This window comes from Rhincodon typus, chromosome 7 (genome assembly GCF_021869965.1).
Source record: "Rhincodon typus isolate 14 chromosome 7, sRhiTyp1.1, whole genome shotgun sequence".
In the NCBI taxonomy this organism is placed as follows: Eukaryota; Metazoa; Chordata; class Chondrichthyes; order Orectolobiformes; family Rhincodontidae; genus Rhincodon; species Rhincodon typus.
In genome coordinates this window covers 67,813,331-67,834,354 of record NC_063338.1, presented here as the reverse complement: position 1 = coordinate 67,834,354, position 21,024 = coordinate 67,813,331, and the positions used below count along the sequence as shown (strand labels likewise).

At 42.1% G+C, this 21,024-nt stretch overlaps 1 protein-coding gene and 1 long non-coding RNA gene across 3 annotated transcripts in view; one reads left to right on the top strand and one right to left on the bottom strand.

The window, feature by feature from the left end:
- The window catches only part of LOC125483461, a 60,512-nt gene that overhangs the window by 15,208 nt on the left and 24,280 nt on the right, over positions 1 to 21,024 (bottom strand). The gene's annotated exons all lie outside the window — the stretch shown is intronic.
- The window catches only part of dars1 (aspartyl-tRNA synthetase 1), a 90,403-nt gene that overhangs the window by 52,726 nt on the left and 16,653 nt on the right, over positions 1 to 21,024 (top strand). The window contains exons 10-12 of the mRNA XM_048598662.1: positions 732 to 843; positions 10,607 to 10,741; positions 11,510 to 11,657. Coding sequence (XP_048454619.1) covers positions 732 to 843; positions 10,607 to 10,741; positions 11,510 to 11,657 — 395 coding nt within the window. The remainder of the gene's footprint in view (positions 1 to 731; positions 844 to 10,606; positions 10,742 to 11,509; positions 11,658 to 21,024) is intronic.

Below are 21,024 nucleotides of genomic sequence, written 5' to 3'. Positions count from 1 at the left end.
AAAGGCAGGCCAGAGCATTCCAAGTGCAGAGAAAAAGTGAAACCTTTGGAAAAATGTGAAGCCACTCACCTTCACATTTCTCGCTGCTCCTCCAATCACAGGCTGTTTTTCTTCCACCTATTCGCAGCAATAAATCAGTTCCTTGCAGATCTGTAGCTTTCACTTAGCTGTATTTTCAGCAGTGAGTCCACATGCTGTATAAATGTCATGGTAGACAAGATTCTAGTCCGTATACAATACGTGACAACCTTAAGCTAACCCCTTCGTTGGGCATCGTGATTAGCTTTTGTGTCTGAAAGTGATGGCGACATAAAAATGTGCAAACAAATTAAATGATCAATTTTCCATAACTCTACTGACATTAATTTATTATTACAATTGCAGTTGGACCCAAGGTTTTTAATTTTTATAATGTAGCTTAATGGATTCTGCATTTCCTAAATGGACAGAAACTGTTACATTAGCTACTTTTGCTTTCAAAAATATTCCACACAACTTTGAAGATCCTATCAAATGGCAGTCTTGCAGACCAGCTATTACACTGACTAATATTCTAAAACTTCTGATAAAATATTTATTGTGGTTATGTGAGGGCCGGCAGAAAATTAGCTTGTTAATGAAAATAAATGTTTATGTTACTAATCCTAGGATTTATTATTAAAATCTCAGCAGCAACTATTACAATCAGTGCCCATACAGCAAGTTTAGTTCATTTATTGACTATATTGCAGACGATGACCAGTCAATCTATCTTTCGATTGCAAGCCGGTGTATGCCAACTGTTCCGGGAAACGCTAATCAAAAAGGAATTTGTTGAAGTCCAGACTCCCAAAATTATCTCAGGTACATACGCATTTATTTTCTTTTTGATCTGGTCATAAATGTCTCAGCTGCATATGCTATATAAAACAAAATTTAAAACATGCTATATCATAAAAATATTAACTGGAGATATCATATCCGTGCATTGTCAGTAGTTTATGGATGAGGCAAGTGCTTTTTACAAAAAGATTCTCAGTTTTGGAATGTAATCCCAAGATACAAGTAAATATCCTAAAGTCCTATAATAATATCGGACTTTCTGACCCCATACATTACCAAATTTAATATGCTTAGCTCCCCCTATGCATGCTTTAATCTGTGGCACCCTCTGTCTCGGAAGGCAGAGGAGTGCTTTGTGGTGGTCAACTCTGTTAAGCATGACCTGGTATGGCTCAGGAGCCTCACTCTCGACCTTGCAGTTGCTGCCAGACTTGTTACAGACAGAGACAATGGACTGAGAGTGACGTGTTTTGTTGATCCCTGTTTTCTTTGGGCCCTTTCCTTGGACAGCTGAACATTTCTTTTCTACTCAGCTCTTCCAGTGACTTCCGAACAGTCAGTCGACAGGTCATAGCTATCAGTATCCTTTTCTGAAGAAAGGTCACCGTTTTTGTTTTTGTCATATGTATCAGCAATCGTCTCCTAGTTGTCATCGTTAATATTCATCACCTCCATATGCAATTGAAGGTGTCTTTGTAGAAGAAATATGGACACACAGGCCATGACTTCATGGCTAATTCACCGTGCAGAAGGTCATCTTTGAGTCTATAGCTGTCATCCATCTAGAAGTTGGCCAGGCTGGTGCGGCAATTGTTGGTTATGCTGATGGAATTAGCACGCTCCAGATCTCTGAGTTTGAGATCTTGTCCTGGCATAGCATCAACAGCTGGAGTTTTGCCCATGGCAAGCAAGTCAATAGTTTTGCTAAGCACCTCTACTGAGAGTTTGCAAGCGGCATAGACTCGGAGAGCATTTTGTGCAGCATCTGCGCTCTGTACATGACAAATGAAAACACCTTCCAGTTGCCAACTACTTCAACTCCCCCTCCCACTCCCTGGGTGACATGTCCATCCTGGGCCACCTCCAGTGTCACAATGACACCACCTGCAAACTGGAGGAGCAACACCTCATTCCGCCTCAGGAGCCTACAGCACAATGGCCTAAAAATGGAATTCACCAGTTTTAAAATCTTCCCCCCGCCCCCCCAGCCTCATCCCATATCCAAGCCTCCCTCTCAGCCCTGCCTCCTTGACCTGACACAACCTGTTCATCTCTCTCACCTATCTGCCTCCCCATCCCACTGACCAATCTCCACCACTCCCTACCTGCACTCACCTATCACCATCCCACCTACCTTCCCTAACCCCACCCCTCCTCTATTTATTTCCCAGCTCGCACCCTCCCCCCACAAAAATTCTGAAGAAGAGTCCTGACCCGAAACATCAACTTTCCTACTCCTCTGATGCTGCCTGGCCTGCTGTGTTCCTCCAGCACCATACTGTGTTGTCTACTGAGAGTTTCATGTTCAGGTCTATCATGACAGGCAGCCTTTCTGTGGTGTCTAGATCTTCCCCGGTGACAGTACAAAAAAGGCATCCACGTGGAATTTGATAGGCTGAAAATCAACATAGCATCTTTACATGAGATCAGTCTTGCCAAAAGTGGAACACTGAAAGTAAATCATATCAGTAGCAGATCCCTCCAGTTCTAAAACCACACTGAGATTCAGAATAGAATTGTTTAATAAAGGTCTGCAGTCAGGCTTGGGCAACATGGGCAAATAGATTTTCACAATGCTTAACAGGGAAGTGTAATGATGGGTAATGCAATTGCTGCAGTTACCCTTAGTGTTGTACAGGATTTTAGTTCATAACAAGTAAGAGCAGAAGCTATTACGTCTGCTCAGTCATTCAATGAGATCTTGCAGATCTGACAATCCTCAGCTCCACTTTAGTAACTTTTCCCCATGCTTCATTTCTCTTAACTGATTAAAAATCTGTCTATTCACTCTAGAATGTACTTAATGACCCAGCCTCAATTCAAAAATTCACTACCCTCAGAAGAAATTTCTCCTTGTCTCTGTTTTAAATGTTTGACCCCTTTTATTCTGAGCTTACGCTGTCTGGTCTCAGGCTCTCCCCTGCAAGGGTATAGGACCTTTCCATACCCACCGTGTCATGTCCCCTAAAACATCTTCCATGTTTCAATAAGATTGCCTCTCATTTTACCACATTCCAATGTGTACAGGCTCAATCTACACAACCTCTCCTCATACGGCAGTCCGTCCTAAAGTGGTCTCAGCCTAGTGAACTTTCTCTGGACTGCCTACAGTGCCTTGGATAAGGGGCACAAAACTTCACAGTATTCCAGCTGTGGTCTGAATAGTGCTTGTTATAGTTTTAATAAAGCCTCCCTATTTTTATGTTCTGTTCGCTTTGAAATAAAGACAAACTTTCTATTTGCCTCCGCTATTACTCTCTGACTTGGATGCGAGCTTTTTGTGATTCACGAACAGTGACTCCAAAATCCTTCTGATAGGCAACTTTTGGCAGTCTCTCTCCATTTACAAAATACTCAACTCCTCTATTCTTCCTGCCAAAGTATGTAACTTCACATTTTCCCAAATTATATTCTATGTGCCAAGTTTCCACCCATTCGCTTAACCTGTCTGCATCCCTTTGTAAAAGATTGTGGCCCCAGCATTGATTGTTGTGGCATTCCACTCATTACATCTTGAAAATGTCCCGTTCTCCCAACTCTGTCTTCTATTAGTTAGCTGATTCTTTATCAACGCTAATATACTATCTTCAATACTGTGGGCTGCATTAAGATAAGATGTGATGTGTGGTACCTTAACAAATGCCTTCTGAAAATCCAAATACATTATATCCACTCTTTCTGCTTTATCTATTCTGCTTGTTACCTCAAAGAATTTTAGTAAATTTGTCATACATGATTTCCTCTTCGTGAAACCATGCTGACTCTGCTTGATCATATTATATGTTTCTAAATGTTGTGCTATTGCATCCTTTAAAATAGAATCCAACATTTTCCCAAGAACTTAGATGAAGCTAACTGGTCTAAAGATACCTGTCTTTTGTCATCTTCCTTTTTAAATAAACATGTTGCATTGGGATTTTTCCAATCCTCTGGGACCTCTAAGAATTCCTAGAAGATTACTACCAGAGCATCCATATCTCTGTAGCTATTTTGTTTAATATCCTAGGTTGCTTCTAATCAGGTCTAGGGGACTTGAGTCTTTAACCCTATTAATTTCTCTTGTGATAGTTATTCTACTTATTTCCTCTCTTCATTTTGCCCCTTGAATATTTAGTAATTTTGGAATGCTGTTATTGTTTTGTACTTGAAGACTGATGCAAAGTATTTATTCAACTCCTCTGCCATTTCCTGGATTCCCTGTTGTTATTTCCCAAGCCTCATTCTCAAGGGGCCTATGTTCACTTTTCTTCTCTTCCTTTTTATATATTTAAAGAAACTCTTGCTATCTGCCTTAATATTACCTGCAAGTTAACCCTCAAAATTTATTTTCTTCCTCTTCATTTTTCTTTGGTGTCTTTATTGGCTTTTAAAACTTACCCAAACTATCCTTAACTTCCCTGGTTAGCTATGGTTGGCTTATCACCTTTCTAGACTCCTTCTTCCTCACTGGAATGGAATCCTGCAGCTGTTCCAACCTGCTGCACCTCAAGCCAAGCTGTTCCAGTACAGTTACAACACTGTTATCAGGACAATATGAAAAATTGCCTACATATGTCCTGCAGACAAAAGGTATACCAAATTCAACCCACTCAATTACTACCCTATCATCAGTCAGCCCACCATCATCAGTAAATTGATGAAAGGGGAATATAAATAGTGCTATTGAGCAGCACTTGCTTAGTAACCTGCTCACTGACACTCCGTTCTGGTTCTGACAGGGCTACTCAGCTCCTGACCTTATTACATTACAAACATGGACTAAAGAGCTGAACTCCATTGTGACTGCCTTTGATATCAGGCCACGTTTCACTGCACTTGGCAGCAAGAAGCCTGAGCAAAATAAAATGGTATGGGAATCAGGGAAAACTCTTCTAGTTGAAGTCACACTTGGCATGAAGGTAGATGGTTGTAATTGTCGGAGGTCAGTCAGAGATGAGGACGAATTTCTTCTCTGAGGGTAGTGAATCTGTGAAATTCTTTATGCAGAGGGCTGTTGAGGCTGGGTGATTAAGTATATTCAAAGCTGAGAGAGATTTTTAATCCGTAAGAGAAACAAGTGTTATGGGGAAGGCCTGAAAAGTGGATTTGAAGAACCACAGATCAGCCATGATTTCACTGAAAGATGAAAGAAACTCAATGGGCTGAATGGCTTACTTCTGCTCCACGTTTTTTGGAGATCAGCCTCTTGAACATCTCCACAGGAATTCCTCAAGGGAGTGTGCTCAACACCAATCACCGTGCGCGCATCCTTGGGAGAGGCAGTGACGCATATAGCCATTCAGCTTGGTGGGAATGTTGCTGACAAGTAAAATTCATGTCACACAAGTGTCAGCCAAAGTGCAGATCTAACCATCACCCCCTAGTATTACCATCACCATCCAGAGAGTTGCCATTGACCAGAAACTAAAACAGCATTAGCCAAATAAATACTGCAGCTACAAGAGCAGGTCATAGGTTAAGAACCCTATATCAAGTAACTCACTTCCTAATTCCCCAAAGCATGGCCACCATCTACCTAGCACGAGCCAGGAATATGATGGAACACTCCCCACCTGCCTGGTTGAGGGCAGCTCCAACAATACACAAGAAGCTTGATACCATCCAAGATACAAAGCAGCTCTATATTCTCAAGCATTCACTCTGTCCACCACCAAAATATAGCGTTGTGTAAACCATCTACAAAGTGCACTGCAGAAATTCAACAAGGCTCCTTGGCCAGCACCTTTCAAAGCCATGTTCCCTTCCAAGATACTGACAATCCTTACTTCAAAATATTTAGCTGTTCCTTCACTGTCGTTGGGTCAAAATCTTTGTTGTTACACCAAATGACTGCACAGTTCAAGAAGACAGTTCCCCTTCTGGAGGACAAGTAGGGTTGGGGTCCAGCCAGCTATGCCCATGTTCCCTGAATGAATAAAACAAAACACTTTCTTGCCATCTGCCTTTCAACTGATGCAGAACCTGTTGAATTCTTTGAGTATCTTGTGCTACAGCACTGCTTCACTAAAGAGGCAAGTTTGGCTCATGAGTACAAGGGCACGTCCAAATGCTAGTGAGCATATCTGGCAGCTAAATCTCCTCTGAGTTTGTCTGAAGCTTTAGCCTGGGGCCATGAGGGATCCAGTTTCCGTGTGTTCCACAAGGGGACACAACTGAGGACTTGTCAATAGAGAGCCAGTGAACTGACAAGAAGAAACTTTCACACTGGCTACCTTTTTCACATTGCTGATAGGCAGCAGTGTGAACTAAAAATGAGAAGTAAACTAGCATCCAAAAACGGAAAGCATGCTAACTCTCTTCATCCACACCTAGATACATCACATAAATTTGTTGGGCACTGATTTCCTATGTATGTAGACTTTGAAGTACCTTTAAAATTGTGCTGATGTAACGTTCGAAAATTTAAACATTATGCAATGTTGCACATATCTTTAAAATTTTCACCAGTTTTAGTGAATTGCCTAAGTATTATCAGGAGCCTAAAATCATATTAGCTAGATTTTCAACCTATCTAAATGTCTAATACAACTTTTACAATTGCTTTAATCCTGGATAACACCCACTGGTATTTTTGAAAAAAATTATAAAAAAATTTGCAAAATTGAAACTGTCATTTCAAAGACTTTTTACATTGTATAAGTTGGCTATCTTGCATTGAGGAAACGAGAAATTGCAAACTCCTTCACAAAAGTAATATTCAAAAGCTTATCATCAGATAGTTTTAGGATGTCCTGTTACACCACCATATTTAAGGAACAAAGCACAGCACAAATTTTCACCAAGTTCATGGTTGAGATTTAGCTGAATTAAGTTGCTTACTTGTCCTCTTGACAATGAATGGTTTGTGATAGTTTTTATTTATTCTTTCAAGAAATTTGGACTTTGCCAGTATGCGTTGCCCATTCCTAATAACCTTTGACCTGAGTGGCTTGTTGGGAATTTAGGAATCTCACATTGCTGTGGGTCCAGACCAGATAAAAATGACAGACTTCCTTTTAAAAGGATGTTTTGCCAACCAGATGGGATTTTCTTTTAAAACAATTAATGATTGTTTCACGGTTACCATTACTGAGACGAGATCTCAATTCCAGTTTGATCAAGTGAATTTAAATCCACCATTAGTTTGGGCATCTGATTTACTAATCCACTTTACATTACCATTATGACACCATGCACATTGAATATTTAGCTTTTTTTAATTTATTCATGGGTTGTGGTCCTTTCTAGCAAGGCTGCTGGTTTCTGTGTAATTTGTTCATCACGATTATCCAATGTATGCAATATAATAAGCTGTTTCAGTTGAAAATAGCAAATTCAAAATGCTGTATTGACAAAAATGGTGTTCATGTCAAAAGTAAAATGACCTCAAAACTTTGAATCCTGTAGGATTAAAAGTAACTATCATTGTATTTAATTTTATAAACTTGTACCATTATTAATGCTGAAAAATTATTCATAATTTGCCAAATATTCAATTTAGTACTAACTTTAAGTTAACAAAACTTTCCTAAATCTGTAAGAAATTAGGTACACAAAAAAGTCCTACATTTGAAGCAGACCTGACCATATTATTGAATCAATGGCTTGATTTCTGACTGAGGCGTAAATGCATTTTTTAATTTCCACCTAGCCATTTCATTGGCATACCAAATGTATAGCGATCACAGCCATTACCAGTGTTTAATAACATTATATTATGTTATTAATAATTTTTCATCCAGAATAAATCATAAAATCTTTGCCAAAACAAATTTGTCATGTCAGTTGGTTTCAGTTACTTATTGCTTACGTTTAGTTTGCACTTAAGTTCTGCTAAGTGTTTTTTGGCTTATACAACACTGCCCCCTGTTGTCTGATCCTATTCCAGATATCATGCATTATGCTCAGGACTTCTGCTTCATGCTGCTTTTCATTGGAAAAGTCCATTGGCCTATCAAAAAGAGCATCAATACCCCAGTGTATGCAACAATGTATTGCAGATAAATTGATAATTATTGAGGCATCTTGAAAGTAAGCAAAGGTGTTGAAGTTTACGGCAGTTCCAATTGTAGATAAAGCTTAAAGATGGAAAGGCTGTCTAATGAAGAGGGAGTAGAGTTCCTTGGATATCCCCAAGTAACTGTGGTTTGAAATCCAATGATCCATCTCCTTTATTTTAGAAAAAAGATAGTCTTGCATTTATGTAGCATCTTTAATGAACACAATATGTCTCAAAGCATTTTGTATTCAGTGAAGCATTCTTTGAAGCTTGCTGTCTATTATAACCGAGGACACTTAGCAGTCAGTTTCTGCACTACAAGCTTTCAGGAACAGCAATATGATAATGACTAGATAATCTGTTCTTGTGCTTTTGATTGAGGAATAAATATCGGTTGGGAAACAATGTATAACTTCCTGAATCATCATCTGCAAAGTAGTGCCAGTGGAACTTTACATCTGTAAAGTAGAAAAGGCCAAAGTTTCATGTCCTATCCAAAAGATTGGATCAATGCAAAACACCCCATACATGTGTATCCATGTCTTTGCATCCCTCTTCAGGCTGCTTGAGCGCAAGAGAAGTGCCCTGTTTATCAGTGTGGTCTCTTTGAATAATTACTCAAGTGTTGAAATTTGTAAAATGTCAATAGTTTTAAAGAAACCAAAATGCAGAAATAAAGATCAAAATTACTTCAATGCCAAGTAAAAATAAGTAACAGCTCACCCCCTCAAATCTGCTGAACACATTTTGAAGAAACTTGTCAGAAGTGTCAGAAATACATGCATCTTTGTTATCTCTTCACAACCAGTGATTTTTGTTTTAATTCTTTCATGGGAATTGCCCTTGAACTGATTGTTTTGCAAGGACATTTCAAAGGGCTGTTAAGAATCAGCTATATTGCTGTTGGTCTGGAGCACAGAGCGGGTAAAGCAGGCAGATTTCTTCCCCTAAAGGGCATTAGTGAAGCAGGTTGACTTGGTCACCATTACTGAGACTAATATTTGGTTCCAGATATTAATTGTATTTAAATTCGATCAGTTGCTTCCACCACATGCTATTTTCTTGTCTTTTAGATTAATAGTCTGGCTTTCTGGATGACTAGTCCATTGACAATACCACTCGGCCATCATCTCCCCTGCAATTCATCTGTTTAAAACCGACATTCAGCAATTACTTTTTGTCTTTCAGAATGTTATGGACCAGACCAAACCCCCTCAAAATATATTAAGAAGAGGCCTAGACTTTAACTTTTTCATATTTTAAAGGCAAGTGCCAGGCATTGGGTTCCAGATGCAATTTGGTCAAACTACCAGTCTTGAAGCAAAACACACTTTATTTACACACTACAGTTAAAATACAACAAAAGAAAGAAGAAATTGGAATAATAACTCTATTGGAAAATGTAACAGAATAATAGATGATTTAACTATTAAACAGTAACTGTTCCAATATAGTAACATCCCATAAAAGGCAAATTCAGTTAAAATAGAGATAACACAGTCTGGAGCTGGAGGAACACAACAGGCTAGGCAGCATCAGAGGAGCAGGAACTCACAGGCCAGGCATCATCAGAGGAACAGGAAAGTTGATGTTTTGGGTCGGGACCCTTCTTGAGAAATGTCAACTTTCCTGCTCCTCTGATGCTACCTGGCCTGCTGTGTTCCTCCAGCTCCACACAGTGTTATCTCTGACTCCAGCATATCAGTTCTTACTATCTTTCAGTAAAAATAGATTGTCTCACGTGCAATTCTCGAGTCAGGAGGAAAAGCATCAAGAGAAAACTCGGGGAGAGTGTAGCAGGAAGAGATATACTGCAGCTTTAATACTCCAGCAACTGCTACAGCAAAAATAAAACTAGAAGTCCTGGTTCTCTGAGAGCTTGGCCCCCACCCATTTACACTGCTTCTATTGTTCCAAGATTTAAAAAAAAACCAAGGCCTCACAAGCTGTTTACCTATTGGCCTTGGAGCAGACTGCCTGGCAACGCTGTCACAACCTTTCTTCTTTCTAAAAAAAAACCAGGACAAAATACACCTCTTAAAGCATAGTATCATCTCAAGAATTTGTGGGAAAGGTAAGAAGTGCCACATTTACATTATTTTAAACTCTTCGAAAATTTAACATAACAGGAGAAACGAGAACAGCATGACCAGGGCAATACAAGTAGAATTGAAGTGAATTGTTCTTATGCAACTTGATTTATGCCAGTCCCACTTCTACGTGCTAGTGATGTTTGTTTACCACCAGAAAAATCATTTCTTAAGTCTTTATCTAATCTGACCAACTATGAACTGTTTCATTATTTTAATATAGTTAAATGTATTTACATTTGTGGTATGTGAGTTATTTAAGTATCTCCCTGTTTGTGTAAAAATCTCATGTATTGAAAACAGTAGGTGGTCTCTGAATTCCAAAGGTACTACTACATCTATAGGTAGCTCTGTCCATGTTAGGTGACAAGCTTTTTCAAATGAAATGTAGAGCAAATTCCTAAGGAGATTTTCAGGACTGAAAATATTGATCTCACATTTATAGAAATGTAAATGATCAATTGTGGGAACTGAAAAAGTACTGATTATCTTGCAGCTGCCAGCGAAGGAGGCGCCAATGTATTTACTGTGTCCTATTTTAAAACCAGTGCTTACCTGGCTCAATCACCACAGCTCTACAAGCAAATGTGTATTTGCGCTGACTTTGACAAAGTCTTTTGCATTGGACCCGGTAAGTTTTCATCGTTTTGTACTTCCTGTAATTTAAATGCTATAATTATTTGAGGTATAATTTTGGTAGTTTTTTTCACTGATCCTGCACCTTTGTAAATGGCATTGAAAGTAATAAAGGTAAGCGAGTGTAATCCATGAAGGACCATAGGCATCTTTTTCAATTAGACAGGTAATTAGTAATGTAGTTTGAGAGCATGAAGCAAGGCAAGCAGGGGACCTTTATGAACTACCACATCCAGTACTGAGATTGAATCTGTCCCATTTAGCTCATTCTACACTACAATCTAGCCAGATTGCATTGAATTTTTAAAAACCATTCTGCTGTACTGTCAGAAAATGGCTGCCATTTTTTGAATATTAACCATTGATTCAGCATTTTCAGATTGATAGGAAGAACACCCATTTTGAAATTTAGGATCTTATTCATTTCACATTATATAAATAACAGATGTTTCACGACAGATTTTTATGAAAGTTATTGAAATAGCCCAGTACTTTGAAACTGAGCTTATTTTAAATTTAGAAGTGCACTGATGCAATCATTCCCAATTTTAAAATGGATTCTGATGGACTGTACTGTTATCTTTGTCATCCTGTCCATTTTTAATGTTACGATTTTGCATGAGTTTAAATTCCTATTTTTAATACAAAACTGTAATGTTGATGTTGTAATACTAACTATTTACTGATATTGGATATTATACCATAATTGGTATTGAATTTTAGAAAATGAAGTAACTAAGTTTATTGTGTTTATTTTCTTCAGTGTTCCGAGCTGAGGATTCTAACACACACCGCCACCTGACTGAGTTTGTTGGGCTAGACATAGAGATGGCATTCAGTTACCACTATCATGAGGTGGTAATGGAAATTGCTGACACTCTGGTCCAGATTTTCAAGGGTTTGAGAGATAGGTAACACAATCTTTGTTTATGTTCTTATTTCTTATGGTTGCAATTTATTTTCCCTTTCTTAGCTGTTGTGTGGGAGGTTGAGCACATAGCTTGGACTTCTGCATGGAAAATGTGGTTGTCAGCATGTTTACCACACTTATGTGATGCAGTATACTTGAATATAATGTTAAATTCTAACTCAGCAAATTACTTGTGGCAGCAGTTTTGTCTCTAAGTTAATAGCTTCAAGCCTTAAGTTTTTTTTAATTCATTCATGGAATGAGGGCATCGCTGGTTAGGCCAGCATTTATTGTTTATTCCTTATTGCCCACAGGGCAGTTGAGAGTCAACCAGATTGCAGTGGGTCTGGAGTTGCATGTAAGCTAGACAAGCTAAGAATGACAGATTTCCTTCCCTGAAGGACATTAGTGAATCAATGATGAAGTCGAGCATCTGTGCATTTAATTTAGAACATAGAACAGTACATCACAGTACAGGCCCTTTGGCCCACAATGTTGTGCTGACCTATTTTATCCTACTCTAAGATCAAACTAACCTGCATACCCTTCAGTTTACTATCATCCATGTGCCTGTCCAAGTGTCACTTAAATGTCACTAATGTATCTACTACCACCACTGGCAGTGCATTCCATGCACCCACCACTCTCTGTGTGAAGAACCTATCTCTGACATCTCTCCTATACCTTCTTCCAATCACCTTAAAATTAGACCCCCGCGTGATAGTCATTCCCGGCCTGGGAAAAAGTCTCTGGCTATCCACTCTATCTATGCCTCTCATCTTCTTGTACACCTCTATCAAGTCACCTCTCATCCTTCTTCGCTCCAATCAGAAAAGCCCTAGCTACTTCAACCTTTCCTCATAAGACCTGCCCTCCATTCCAGGCAGCATCCTGGTAAATTTCCACTGCACCCTCTCTAAAGCTTCCACATCCTTTCTATAATGAGGCAACCAGAACTGAACACAATATTCCAAGTGTGGTATAACCAGGGTTTTATAGAGCTGCAGCGTAACCTCGCGGCTCTTAAACTCAATCCCCGTGCCAATGAAAGCCAACACACCAAACGCCTTCTTAACAACCCTATCAACTTGGGTGGCAACTTCGAGGGATTTATGGACGTGGACCCCAACATCCCTCTGTTCCTCCACAGTGCCAAGAATCCTGCCACTATCCCTGTATTCTGCATTCAAATTCAGCCTTCCAAAATGAATCACGTCATACTTTTCTGGGTTGTATTCCATCTGCCACTTCTTTGCTCAGCTGTGCATTCTGTCAATGTCCCATTGCAATCTACAACAGCCCTCAATGCTATCCACAACTCCTTCGTGTCATCAGCAAACTTACTAACCCACCTTTCTACTTCCTCACCCAAGTCATTTATAAAGATCACAAAGAGCAGAGGTCCCAGAACAGATCCCCGCGGAACACCACTTGTCACCGAGCTCCAGGCTGAATACTTTCCATCTAGTACCACCCTCTGTCTTCTATTGGACAGCCAATTCTGTATCCAGACAGCCAAATTTCCCTGAATTTCATGCCTCCTTACTTTCTGAATGAGCCTACCATGGAGAACTTTATCAAATGCTTTGCTAAAAATCCATATACACCACATCCACTGCCCTGCCTTCATCAATGTGTTTTGTCACATCCTCAAAGAATTCATTAAAGCTTGTGAGGCATGACCTGCCTCTCTCAAAGCTGTACTGACTATTTCTAATCAAACTATGCTTTTCCAAATAATCATAAATACTATCTCTCAGAATCCTCTCCAATAATTTGCCCACCACAGAAGTAAGACTGACTGGTCTATAATTCCCAGGTTTATCCCTATTCCCTTTCTTGAACAATGGCATAACATTTGCCACCCTCTAGTCATCTGGTACTACTCCATGGACAGTGAGGACGCAAAGATCATCGCCAAAGGCGCAGCAATCTCTTCCCTCATTTCCCATCTGGCCGAGGGGACTTATCTATCCTCATGTTTTCCAAAATTTCTAGCACATCCTCCTTCCTAACATCAACCTATTTGAGCATATCAGCCTGTTTCACGTTGTCCTCACAATCAACAAGGTCCCTCTCACTGGCAAATACTGAAGCCAAGTATTCATTAAGGACCTCCCCTACCTCCTCCAAATCCAGGCACAAGTTCCTTCCACTATCCCTGACCGGCCATACCCTCACTCTGGCCATCCTCTTATTCCTCACATAAGTACAGAACACCTTGGAGTTTTCCTTAATCCTACCTGCCAAGGCTTTTTCATGCCCCTTTCTAGCTCTCCTAAGTCCATTCTTCAGTTCCTTCCTGGCTACCTTGTAACCCTGTAGAGCCCTGTCCGATCCTTGCTTCCTCAGCCTTAAGTAAGCTTCCTTCTTCCTCTTGACTAGATGTTCCACATGTCTTGTCATCCAAGGTTCCTTTACCTTACCATCCCTTCCTTGCCTCAGTGGGACAAACCTATCCAGCACTCTCGCAGCAAGTGCTCCTGAAACAACCTCCATATTTCTGTCGTGCATTTCCCCGAGAAGATCTGTTCCCAATTTATGCTCTGCAGTTCCTGCCTAATAGCATTGTAATTCCCCCTCCCCCAATTAAATACTTTCCCATACCGTCTGCTCCTATCTCTCTCCATGACTATAGTAAAGATCAGGGAGTTGTGATCACTATCACCGCAATGCTCTCCCACCAAGAGATCTGACACCTGGCCTGGCTCATTGCCAGCACCATATCCGATATGGCCTCCCCTCTAGTCAGCCTTTCTACATATTGAGTCAGAAATCCTTCCTGGATACATCTGGCAAAATCTGCTCTATCCAAACTATTTGCGCTTAGGAAGTTCCAGTCAATATTAGGGAAATTGAAGTCACCCATGACAACAACCCTATTACTTCTGCACCTTTCCAAAATCTGCCTCCTAATCTGTTCTTCAGTGTGTCTGTTGCTATTGGGGGTTCTATAGAAAACTCCCAATAAAGTGACTGCTCCTTTCCTGTTTCTGACTTCCACCCATACTGACTCAGTAGACAAACCCTCCTCAACGATTTTCCTTATTGCAGCTGTGATACCATCCCTGATTGGCAATGCCACTCCCCTACCTCTTGTATCTCCCTCACTATTTCTTTTGAAACATCTAAACCCCAGAACATCCAACAACCATTCCTGCCCCTGTGATATCCAAGTTTCCGTAATGGCCTCAACATCGTAGCTCCAAAAACTAATCCACGCTCTAAGTTCATCACCCTTATTCCTGACACTACCTGCGTTAAAGTAAACACACTTCAACCCGTTACACTGATTGCAACTTTGCCCTATCAACTGTCTGTCCTTCCTCTCAGATTCTCTGCATGCTGTATCTGCCTGTACACCAGCTACCCTATCCTCTGTTCCATAGCTCCGGTTCCCATGCTTCTGCCAAACTAGTTTAAACCCTCTTGAAGAGCTCTAACACACCTCCCGCCCAGGATATTGGTGCCCCTCTAGTTCAGGTGCAGATCCCACCTTCCCCAGAAGGTATCCCAATGATCCACATATCTGAAGCCCTCCCTCCTACACCAGCCACACGTTCAGCTGCACTCGCTCTCTATTCCTAGCCTCACTAGCCCGTGGCACCTGTAGTAATCCTGAGATTACTCTTCTGCTTGTCCTGCCTTTTAGCTACCAACCTAACTCCCTTTATTCACTTTTCAGGTCCTCATCCCTTTTCCTAGTTGTGTCATTGATACCAATGTGTACCACAACTCTGGTTGCTCACTCTTCCCAAAGAACAAAGAAAATTACAGCACAGGAACAGGCCCTTTGGTCCTTCAAGCCTGCGCCGATCCAGATCCTCTATCTAAACCTGTCACCTATTTTCCAAGAATCTGTATCCCTCTGCTCCCTGCCCATTCATGTATCTGTTGAGATACATCTTAAATGACGCTCTCGTGCCCGCCTCTACCACCTCCGCTGGCGTTCCAGGCACCCACCACCCTCTGCGTAAAGAACTTTCCACGCATATCTCCCTTAAACTTTTCCCCTCTCACCTTGAAATCGTGACCCCTAGTAATTGAGTCCCCACTCTGGGGAAAAAGCTTCTTGCTATTCACCCTGTCTATACCTTTCATGATTTTGTAGGCCTCAATCAGGTCCCTCCTCAACCTCCGTCTTTCTAATGTAAATAATCCTAATCTACTCAACCTCTCTTCATAGCTAGCACCCTCCATATCAGGCAACATCCTGGTGAACCTCCTCTGCACCATCTCCAAAGCATCCACATCCTTTTGGTAATGTAGCGACCAGAACTGTACGCAGTATTCCAAATGTGGTTGAACCAAAGTCCTATACAATTGTAACATGACCTGCCAACTCTTGTACTCAATACCCCGTCCGATGAATGAAAGCATGCCGTATGCTTTCTTGACCCTCTATCGACCTGCATTTCCACCTTCAGGGTACAATGGACCTGAACACCCAGATCTCTGTGCATCAATTTTCCCCAGGGCTTTTCCATTTACCGTATAGTTTGCTCTTGAATTGGTTCTTCCAAAATGCATCACCTCGCATTTGCCTGGATTGAACTCCATCTGCCATTTCTCTGCCCAACTCTCCAATCTATCTATATTCTGCTGCATTCTCTGACAGTCCCCTTCACTATCTGCTACTCCACCAATCTTAGTGTCATCTGCAAACTTACTAATCAGACCATCTATACCTTGCTCCAAATCGTTTATGTACATCACAAACAACAGTGGTCCCAACATGGATCCCTGTGGAACACCACTGGTCACAATTCTCCATTTTGAGAAACTCCCTTCCACTACAACTGTCTGTCTCCTGTTGCCCAGCCAGTTCTCTATCCATCTAGCTAGTACATCCTGGACCCCATCCTGGGCTTTCTCCATCAGCCTACCATGGGGAACCTTATCAAATGCCTTACTAAAGTCCCTGTATATGACATCTATAGCCCTTCCCTCATCTATCAACTTTGTCACTTCCTCAAAGAATTCTATCAAGTTGGTAAGACATGACCTTCCCTGCACAAAACCATGCTGCCTATCACTAATAAGCCCATTTTCTTCCAAATGTAAATAGATCCTATCCCTTAGTATCTTTTCCAGCAGCTTCCCCACCACTGACGTCAGGCTCACCAGTCTGTAATTTCCTGGATTAGCCTTGCTACCCTTCTTAAACAAGGGGACAACATTAGCAATCTCTAGTCCTCCAGGACTTCACCCGTGCTCAAGGATGCTGCAAAGATATCTGTTAAGGCCCCAGCTATTTCCTCTCTCGCTTCCCTCATTAACCTGGGATAGATTCCATCCGGACCTGGGGACTTGTCCACCCTAATGCCTTTTAAAATACCCAACACTTCCCCGCTCCTTATGCTGACTTGACCTAGAGTAATCAAACATCTATCCCTAACCTCAACATCCGTCATGTCCCTCTCCTCAGTGAATATCAACTCAAAGTACTCATTAAGAATTTCACTCATTTTCTCTGACTCCTCACATAACTTCCCTCCTTTGACCTTGAGTGGGCCAACCCTTTCTCTAGTTACCCTCTTGCTCCTTATGTATGAATAAAAAGCTTTGGGATTTTCCTTAACCCTGTTTGCTAAAGATATTTCATGACCCCTTTTAGCCCTCTTAATTCTTCGTTTCAGATTGGTCCTTCTTTCCCAATATTCTTCCAAAGCTTCGTCTGTTTTCAGTCGCCCAGACCTTATGCATGCTTCCTTTTCCCTCTTTGCTAGTCTCACAATTTCACCTGTCATCAATGGTTCCCTAATCTTGCCCTTTCTATCCCTCATGTTCACAGGGACATGTCTGTCCTGCACTCTAATCAACCTCTCTTTAAAAGCCTCCCACATATCAAATGTGGATTTACCCTCAAACAGCTGCTCCCAATCCATATTCCCCAGCTCCTGCCGAATTTTGCTATAGTTGGCCTTCCCTCAATTCAGCACTCTTCCTTTAGGACCACTCTCGTCTTTGTCTGTGAGTATTCTAAAACTTATGGAATTGTGATCACTATTCCCAAAGTAATCCCCTACTGAAACTTCAACCACCTGGCCGGGCTCGTTCCCCAACACCAGGTCCAATATGGCCCCTTCCCGAGTTGGACTATTTACATACTGCTCTAGAAAACCCTCCTGGATGCTCCTTACAAATTCTGCTCCATCTAAACCCCTAACACTAAGTGAATCCTAGTCAATGTTGGGAAAATTAAAATCTCCCATCACCACCACCCTGTTGCTCCTACATCTTTCCATAATCTGTCTACATATTTGTGCCTCTATCTCACGCTCGCTGTTGGGAGGCCTGTAGTACAGCCCCAATATTGTTACCGCACCCTTCCAATTTCTGAGCTCTGCCCATATTGCCTCACTGCTCGAGTTCTCCATAGTGCCCTCCTTCAGCACAGTTGTGATATCCTCTTTGACCAGTAATGCAACTCCTCCACCCCTTTTACCTCCCTCTCTATCCCGCCTGAAGCATCTATATCCTGGGATATTTAGTTGCCAATCTTGCACTTCCCTCAACCAAGTCTCAGTAATAGCAATAACATCATGCTCCCAGGTACTAATCCAAGCACTAAGTTCATCTGCCTTAGCTACTACACTTCTCGCATTAAAACAAATGCACCTCAGACCACCTGTCCCTCTGCGTTCATCATCTGCTTTCTGCCTACTCTTCCCCTTAGTCACACTGACTTCATTATCTAGTTCCTTACAGGCTTTAGTTACTACCTCATTACTGTCCACTAACCACCTCATTTGGTTCCCATCCCCCTGCCACATTAGTTTAAACCCTCCCCAACAGCGTTAGCAAAAGCACCCCCTTGGACATTGGTTCCAGTCCTGCCCAGGTGTAGAGCGTCCGATTTGTAATAGTCCCACCTCCCCCAGAACTGGTCCCAATGTCCCAAAAATCTGAACCCCTCCCTCCTGCACCATCTCTCAAGCCACTCATTTATCCTGCCTATTCTTTCATTTCTACTCTGACCAGCACATGGCGCTGATAGCAATCCTGAGATTACTACCTCTGAGGTCCTATTTTTTAACTTGGCTCCTAACTCCCTAAATTCTGCTTGTAGGACCTCATCCCGTTTTTTACCTATATCATTGGTGCCTATATGCACCACGACAGCTGGCTGTTCACCCTCCCCCTTCAGAATGTCCTGCAGTCGATCTGAGACATCCCTGACCTGTGTACCTGGGAGGCAATATACCATTCAGGAGTCTCGTTTTTGACCACAGAACCGCCTATCTATTCCCCTTACAATCGAATCCCCTATGACTACAGCCCTTCCACTCTTTTTCCCGCCCTTCTGTACAGCAGAGCCAGCCACGGTGCCATGAAACTGGCTACTGCTGCCTTCCCCTGGTGAGCCGTCTCCCCCAACAGTATCCAAAACGGTATACCTATTTTGGAAGGAGATGACCGCAGGGGACACCTGCACTGCCTTCTTGCTTTTTGTCTGCCTTTTGGTCACCCATTTCCTTTCTCCCTCAGCGATCCTAATCTGCGGTGTGACCAATTTGCTGAACATGCTATCCACGACTTCCTCAGCATCGTGGATGCTCCAAAGTGAGTCCATCCGCAGCTCCAGAGCCGTCATGCGGTCTAACAAGAGCTGCAGCTGGGCACACTCCCTGCATGTGTAGGAGTCAGGGACATCAGCTGCGTCCCTGAGCTCCCACATTGAGCAAGAGGTGCATAACATGGGTCTGGGATCTCTTGCCATTTTTACTTCTAAGCTTAACTTAGTCCTACTATAATATCAAATACGAGATAAATGAAATGAAAAAAATTTGTACCAAATCACTCTACTTACCAGCACACTATTAAAAAAAAGAAAAAGATAAACACTCACCTTATCAACACATCAGAGTCTTTTCTTGGTCAGAGGAGGAGAGTGGGTGGGAGAAACAACACGTGTAGTGTCTCTGGTTTAGCTACTGCCCAAATATATCAGTTCACTCACCTTCCCAGAGTGCAATTCGACCGCTCCCACTCAGCTCCGCTGCCGAAATGAAGAACTTACCTCCCAGCAGGCCCCTGGTCCTCGCTGTCACCGCTCCCGCTGCTGCTGCAAAAAATGGAGGCCGCTGATTGCACAAGGCAAGTTTTTAACTGGGAAACTTACCTCCCGGCACGCCCCTGGTCCTCGCTCTCACCGCTCCCGCTGCTGCTGCTGCTCCCCCTTAAGAATCCTGTAGACTCGATCCAAGACATCCCTGACCCTGGCACCTGGAAGTCTCGTTCGTGATCATAGAATCTCCTGTCTGTTCCTCTAACCATTGAATCTCCTATCAGTATCACTCTCCTATTCTTCCCCCATTCCCTTCTGAGCCCAGTGCCAGAGACCTGGCCACTATGGCTTTCCCCAGTAGGTCGTCACCCCGCAACAGTATCCAAAGCGGTATACTTATTATTAAGGGGAATGGCCACAGGGGATCCCTGCACTGTCTGCCTATTCCCTTTCCCTCTTCTGATGGTCACCCAGCTACCTTTATCCTGTAACTCGGGTGTGACAACCTCCCTAGAAATCTTATCTATCACCCCCTCAGCCTCCCGAATGATCCTGAGTTCATCCAGCTCCAGCTCCAGTTCCCTAATGTGGTCTGTGAGGAGCTGGAATTGGGTGCACTTCTTGCAGGTGAAGTCAGCAGGGACACCAGCAGTGACCCTCACCTCCCACATCGTACAAGAGGAGCATGCAACTGCCCTAGCTTCCATCCCCTCTGCTCTGGATTGCCAAAAGAGATAAAGAGAAAGGAAAAAAAAAGGCTCACCTTATCTCCACACAGTCTTTTTTTTGGTTAGAGGAGGAGGATGGGTGGGAGACACTACATGTGCAGTGTTTCAGGTTTAGCCACTGCCCGAACATATTAATTCACTGACCCAGCAGTCCCCGTGTCCGCGTTTGCTCCTGCTCAGCCTTCGCTCTGCTTATTCACAAGGCAAGTTTTTTGTACTGAAACCTTACCTTCCCTGCTGCCCCCGGCTCGTGCTCTCACAACTCCAGCCGCTGAATTTATGCTAAAATTTCTCTCCAGTGCTGAGGGAATCCTCCAATGTTAAAATATTGTCTTTAAGATGATACATTGAATCAAGTGCCTTCTGCCTTGTTAGGATGCTGCTATTTGAAAAACAGAATTTTCCAGGTTTGTTGATCAATGTTTGTCTCAACCAATAACAACTTGCATTTAACCCCTTAAGAACTCAATAATAGGTTGACATGGGCCAGATAGCTCCTCCATTTTGATCTGCCATTCAAGAAGATTATAGCTGACCTGAACTCCACTTGACCACTGACACTGAAGGAACAGGGATATATTTTCAAGACAGGATGATGTGAGTGGCTTCGAGGGGAACTTGCAGGTGTT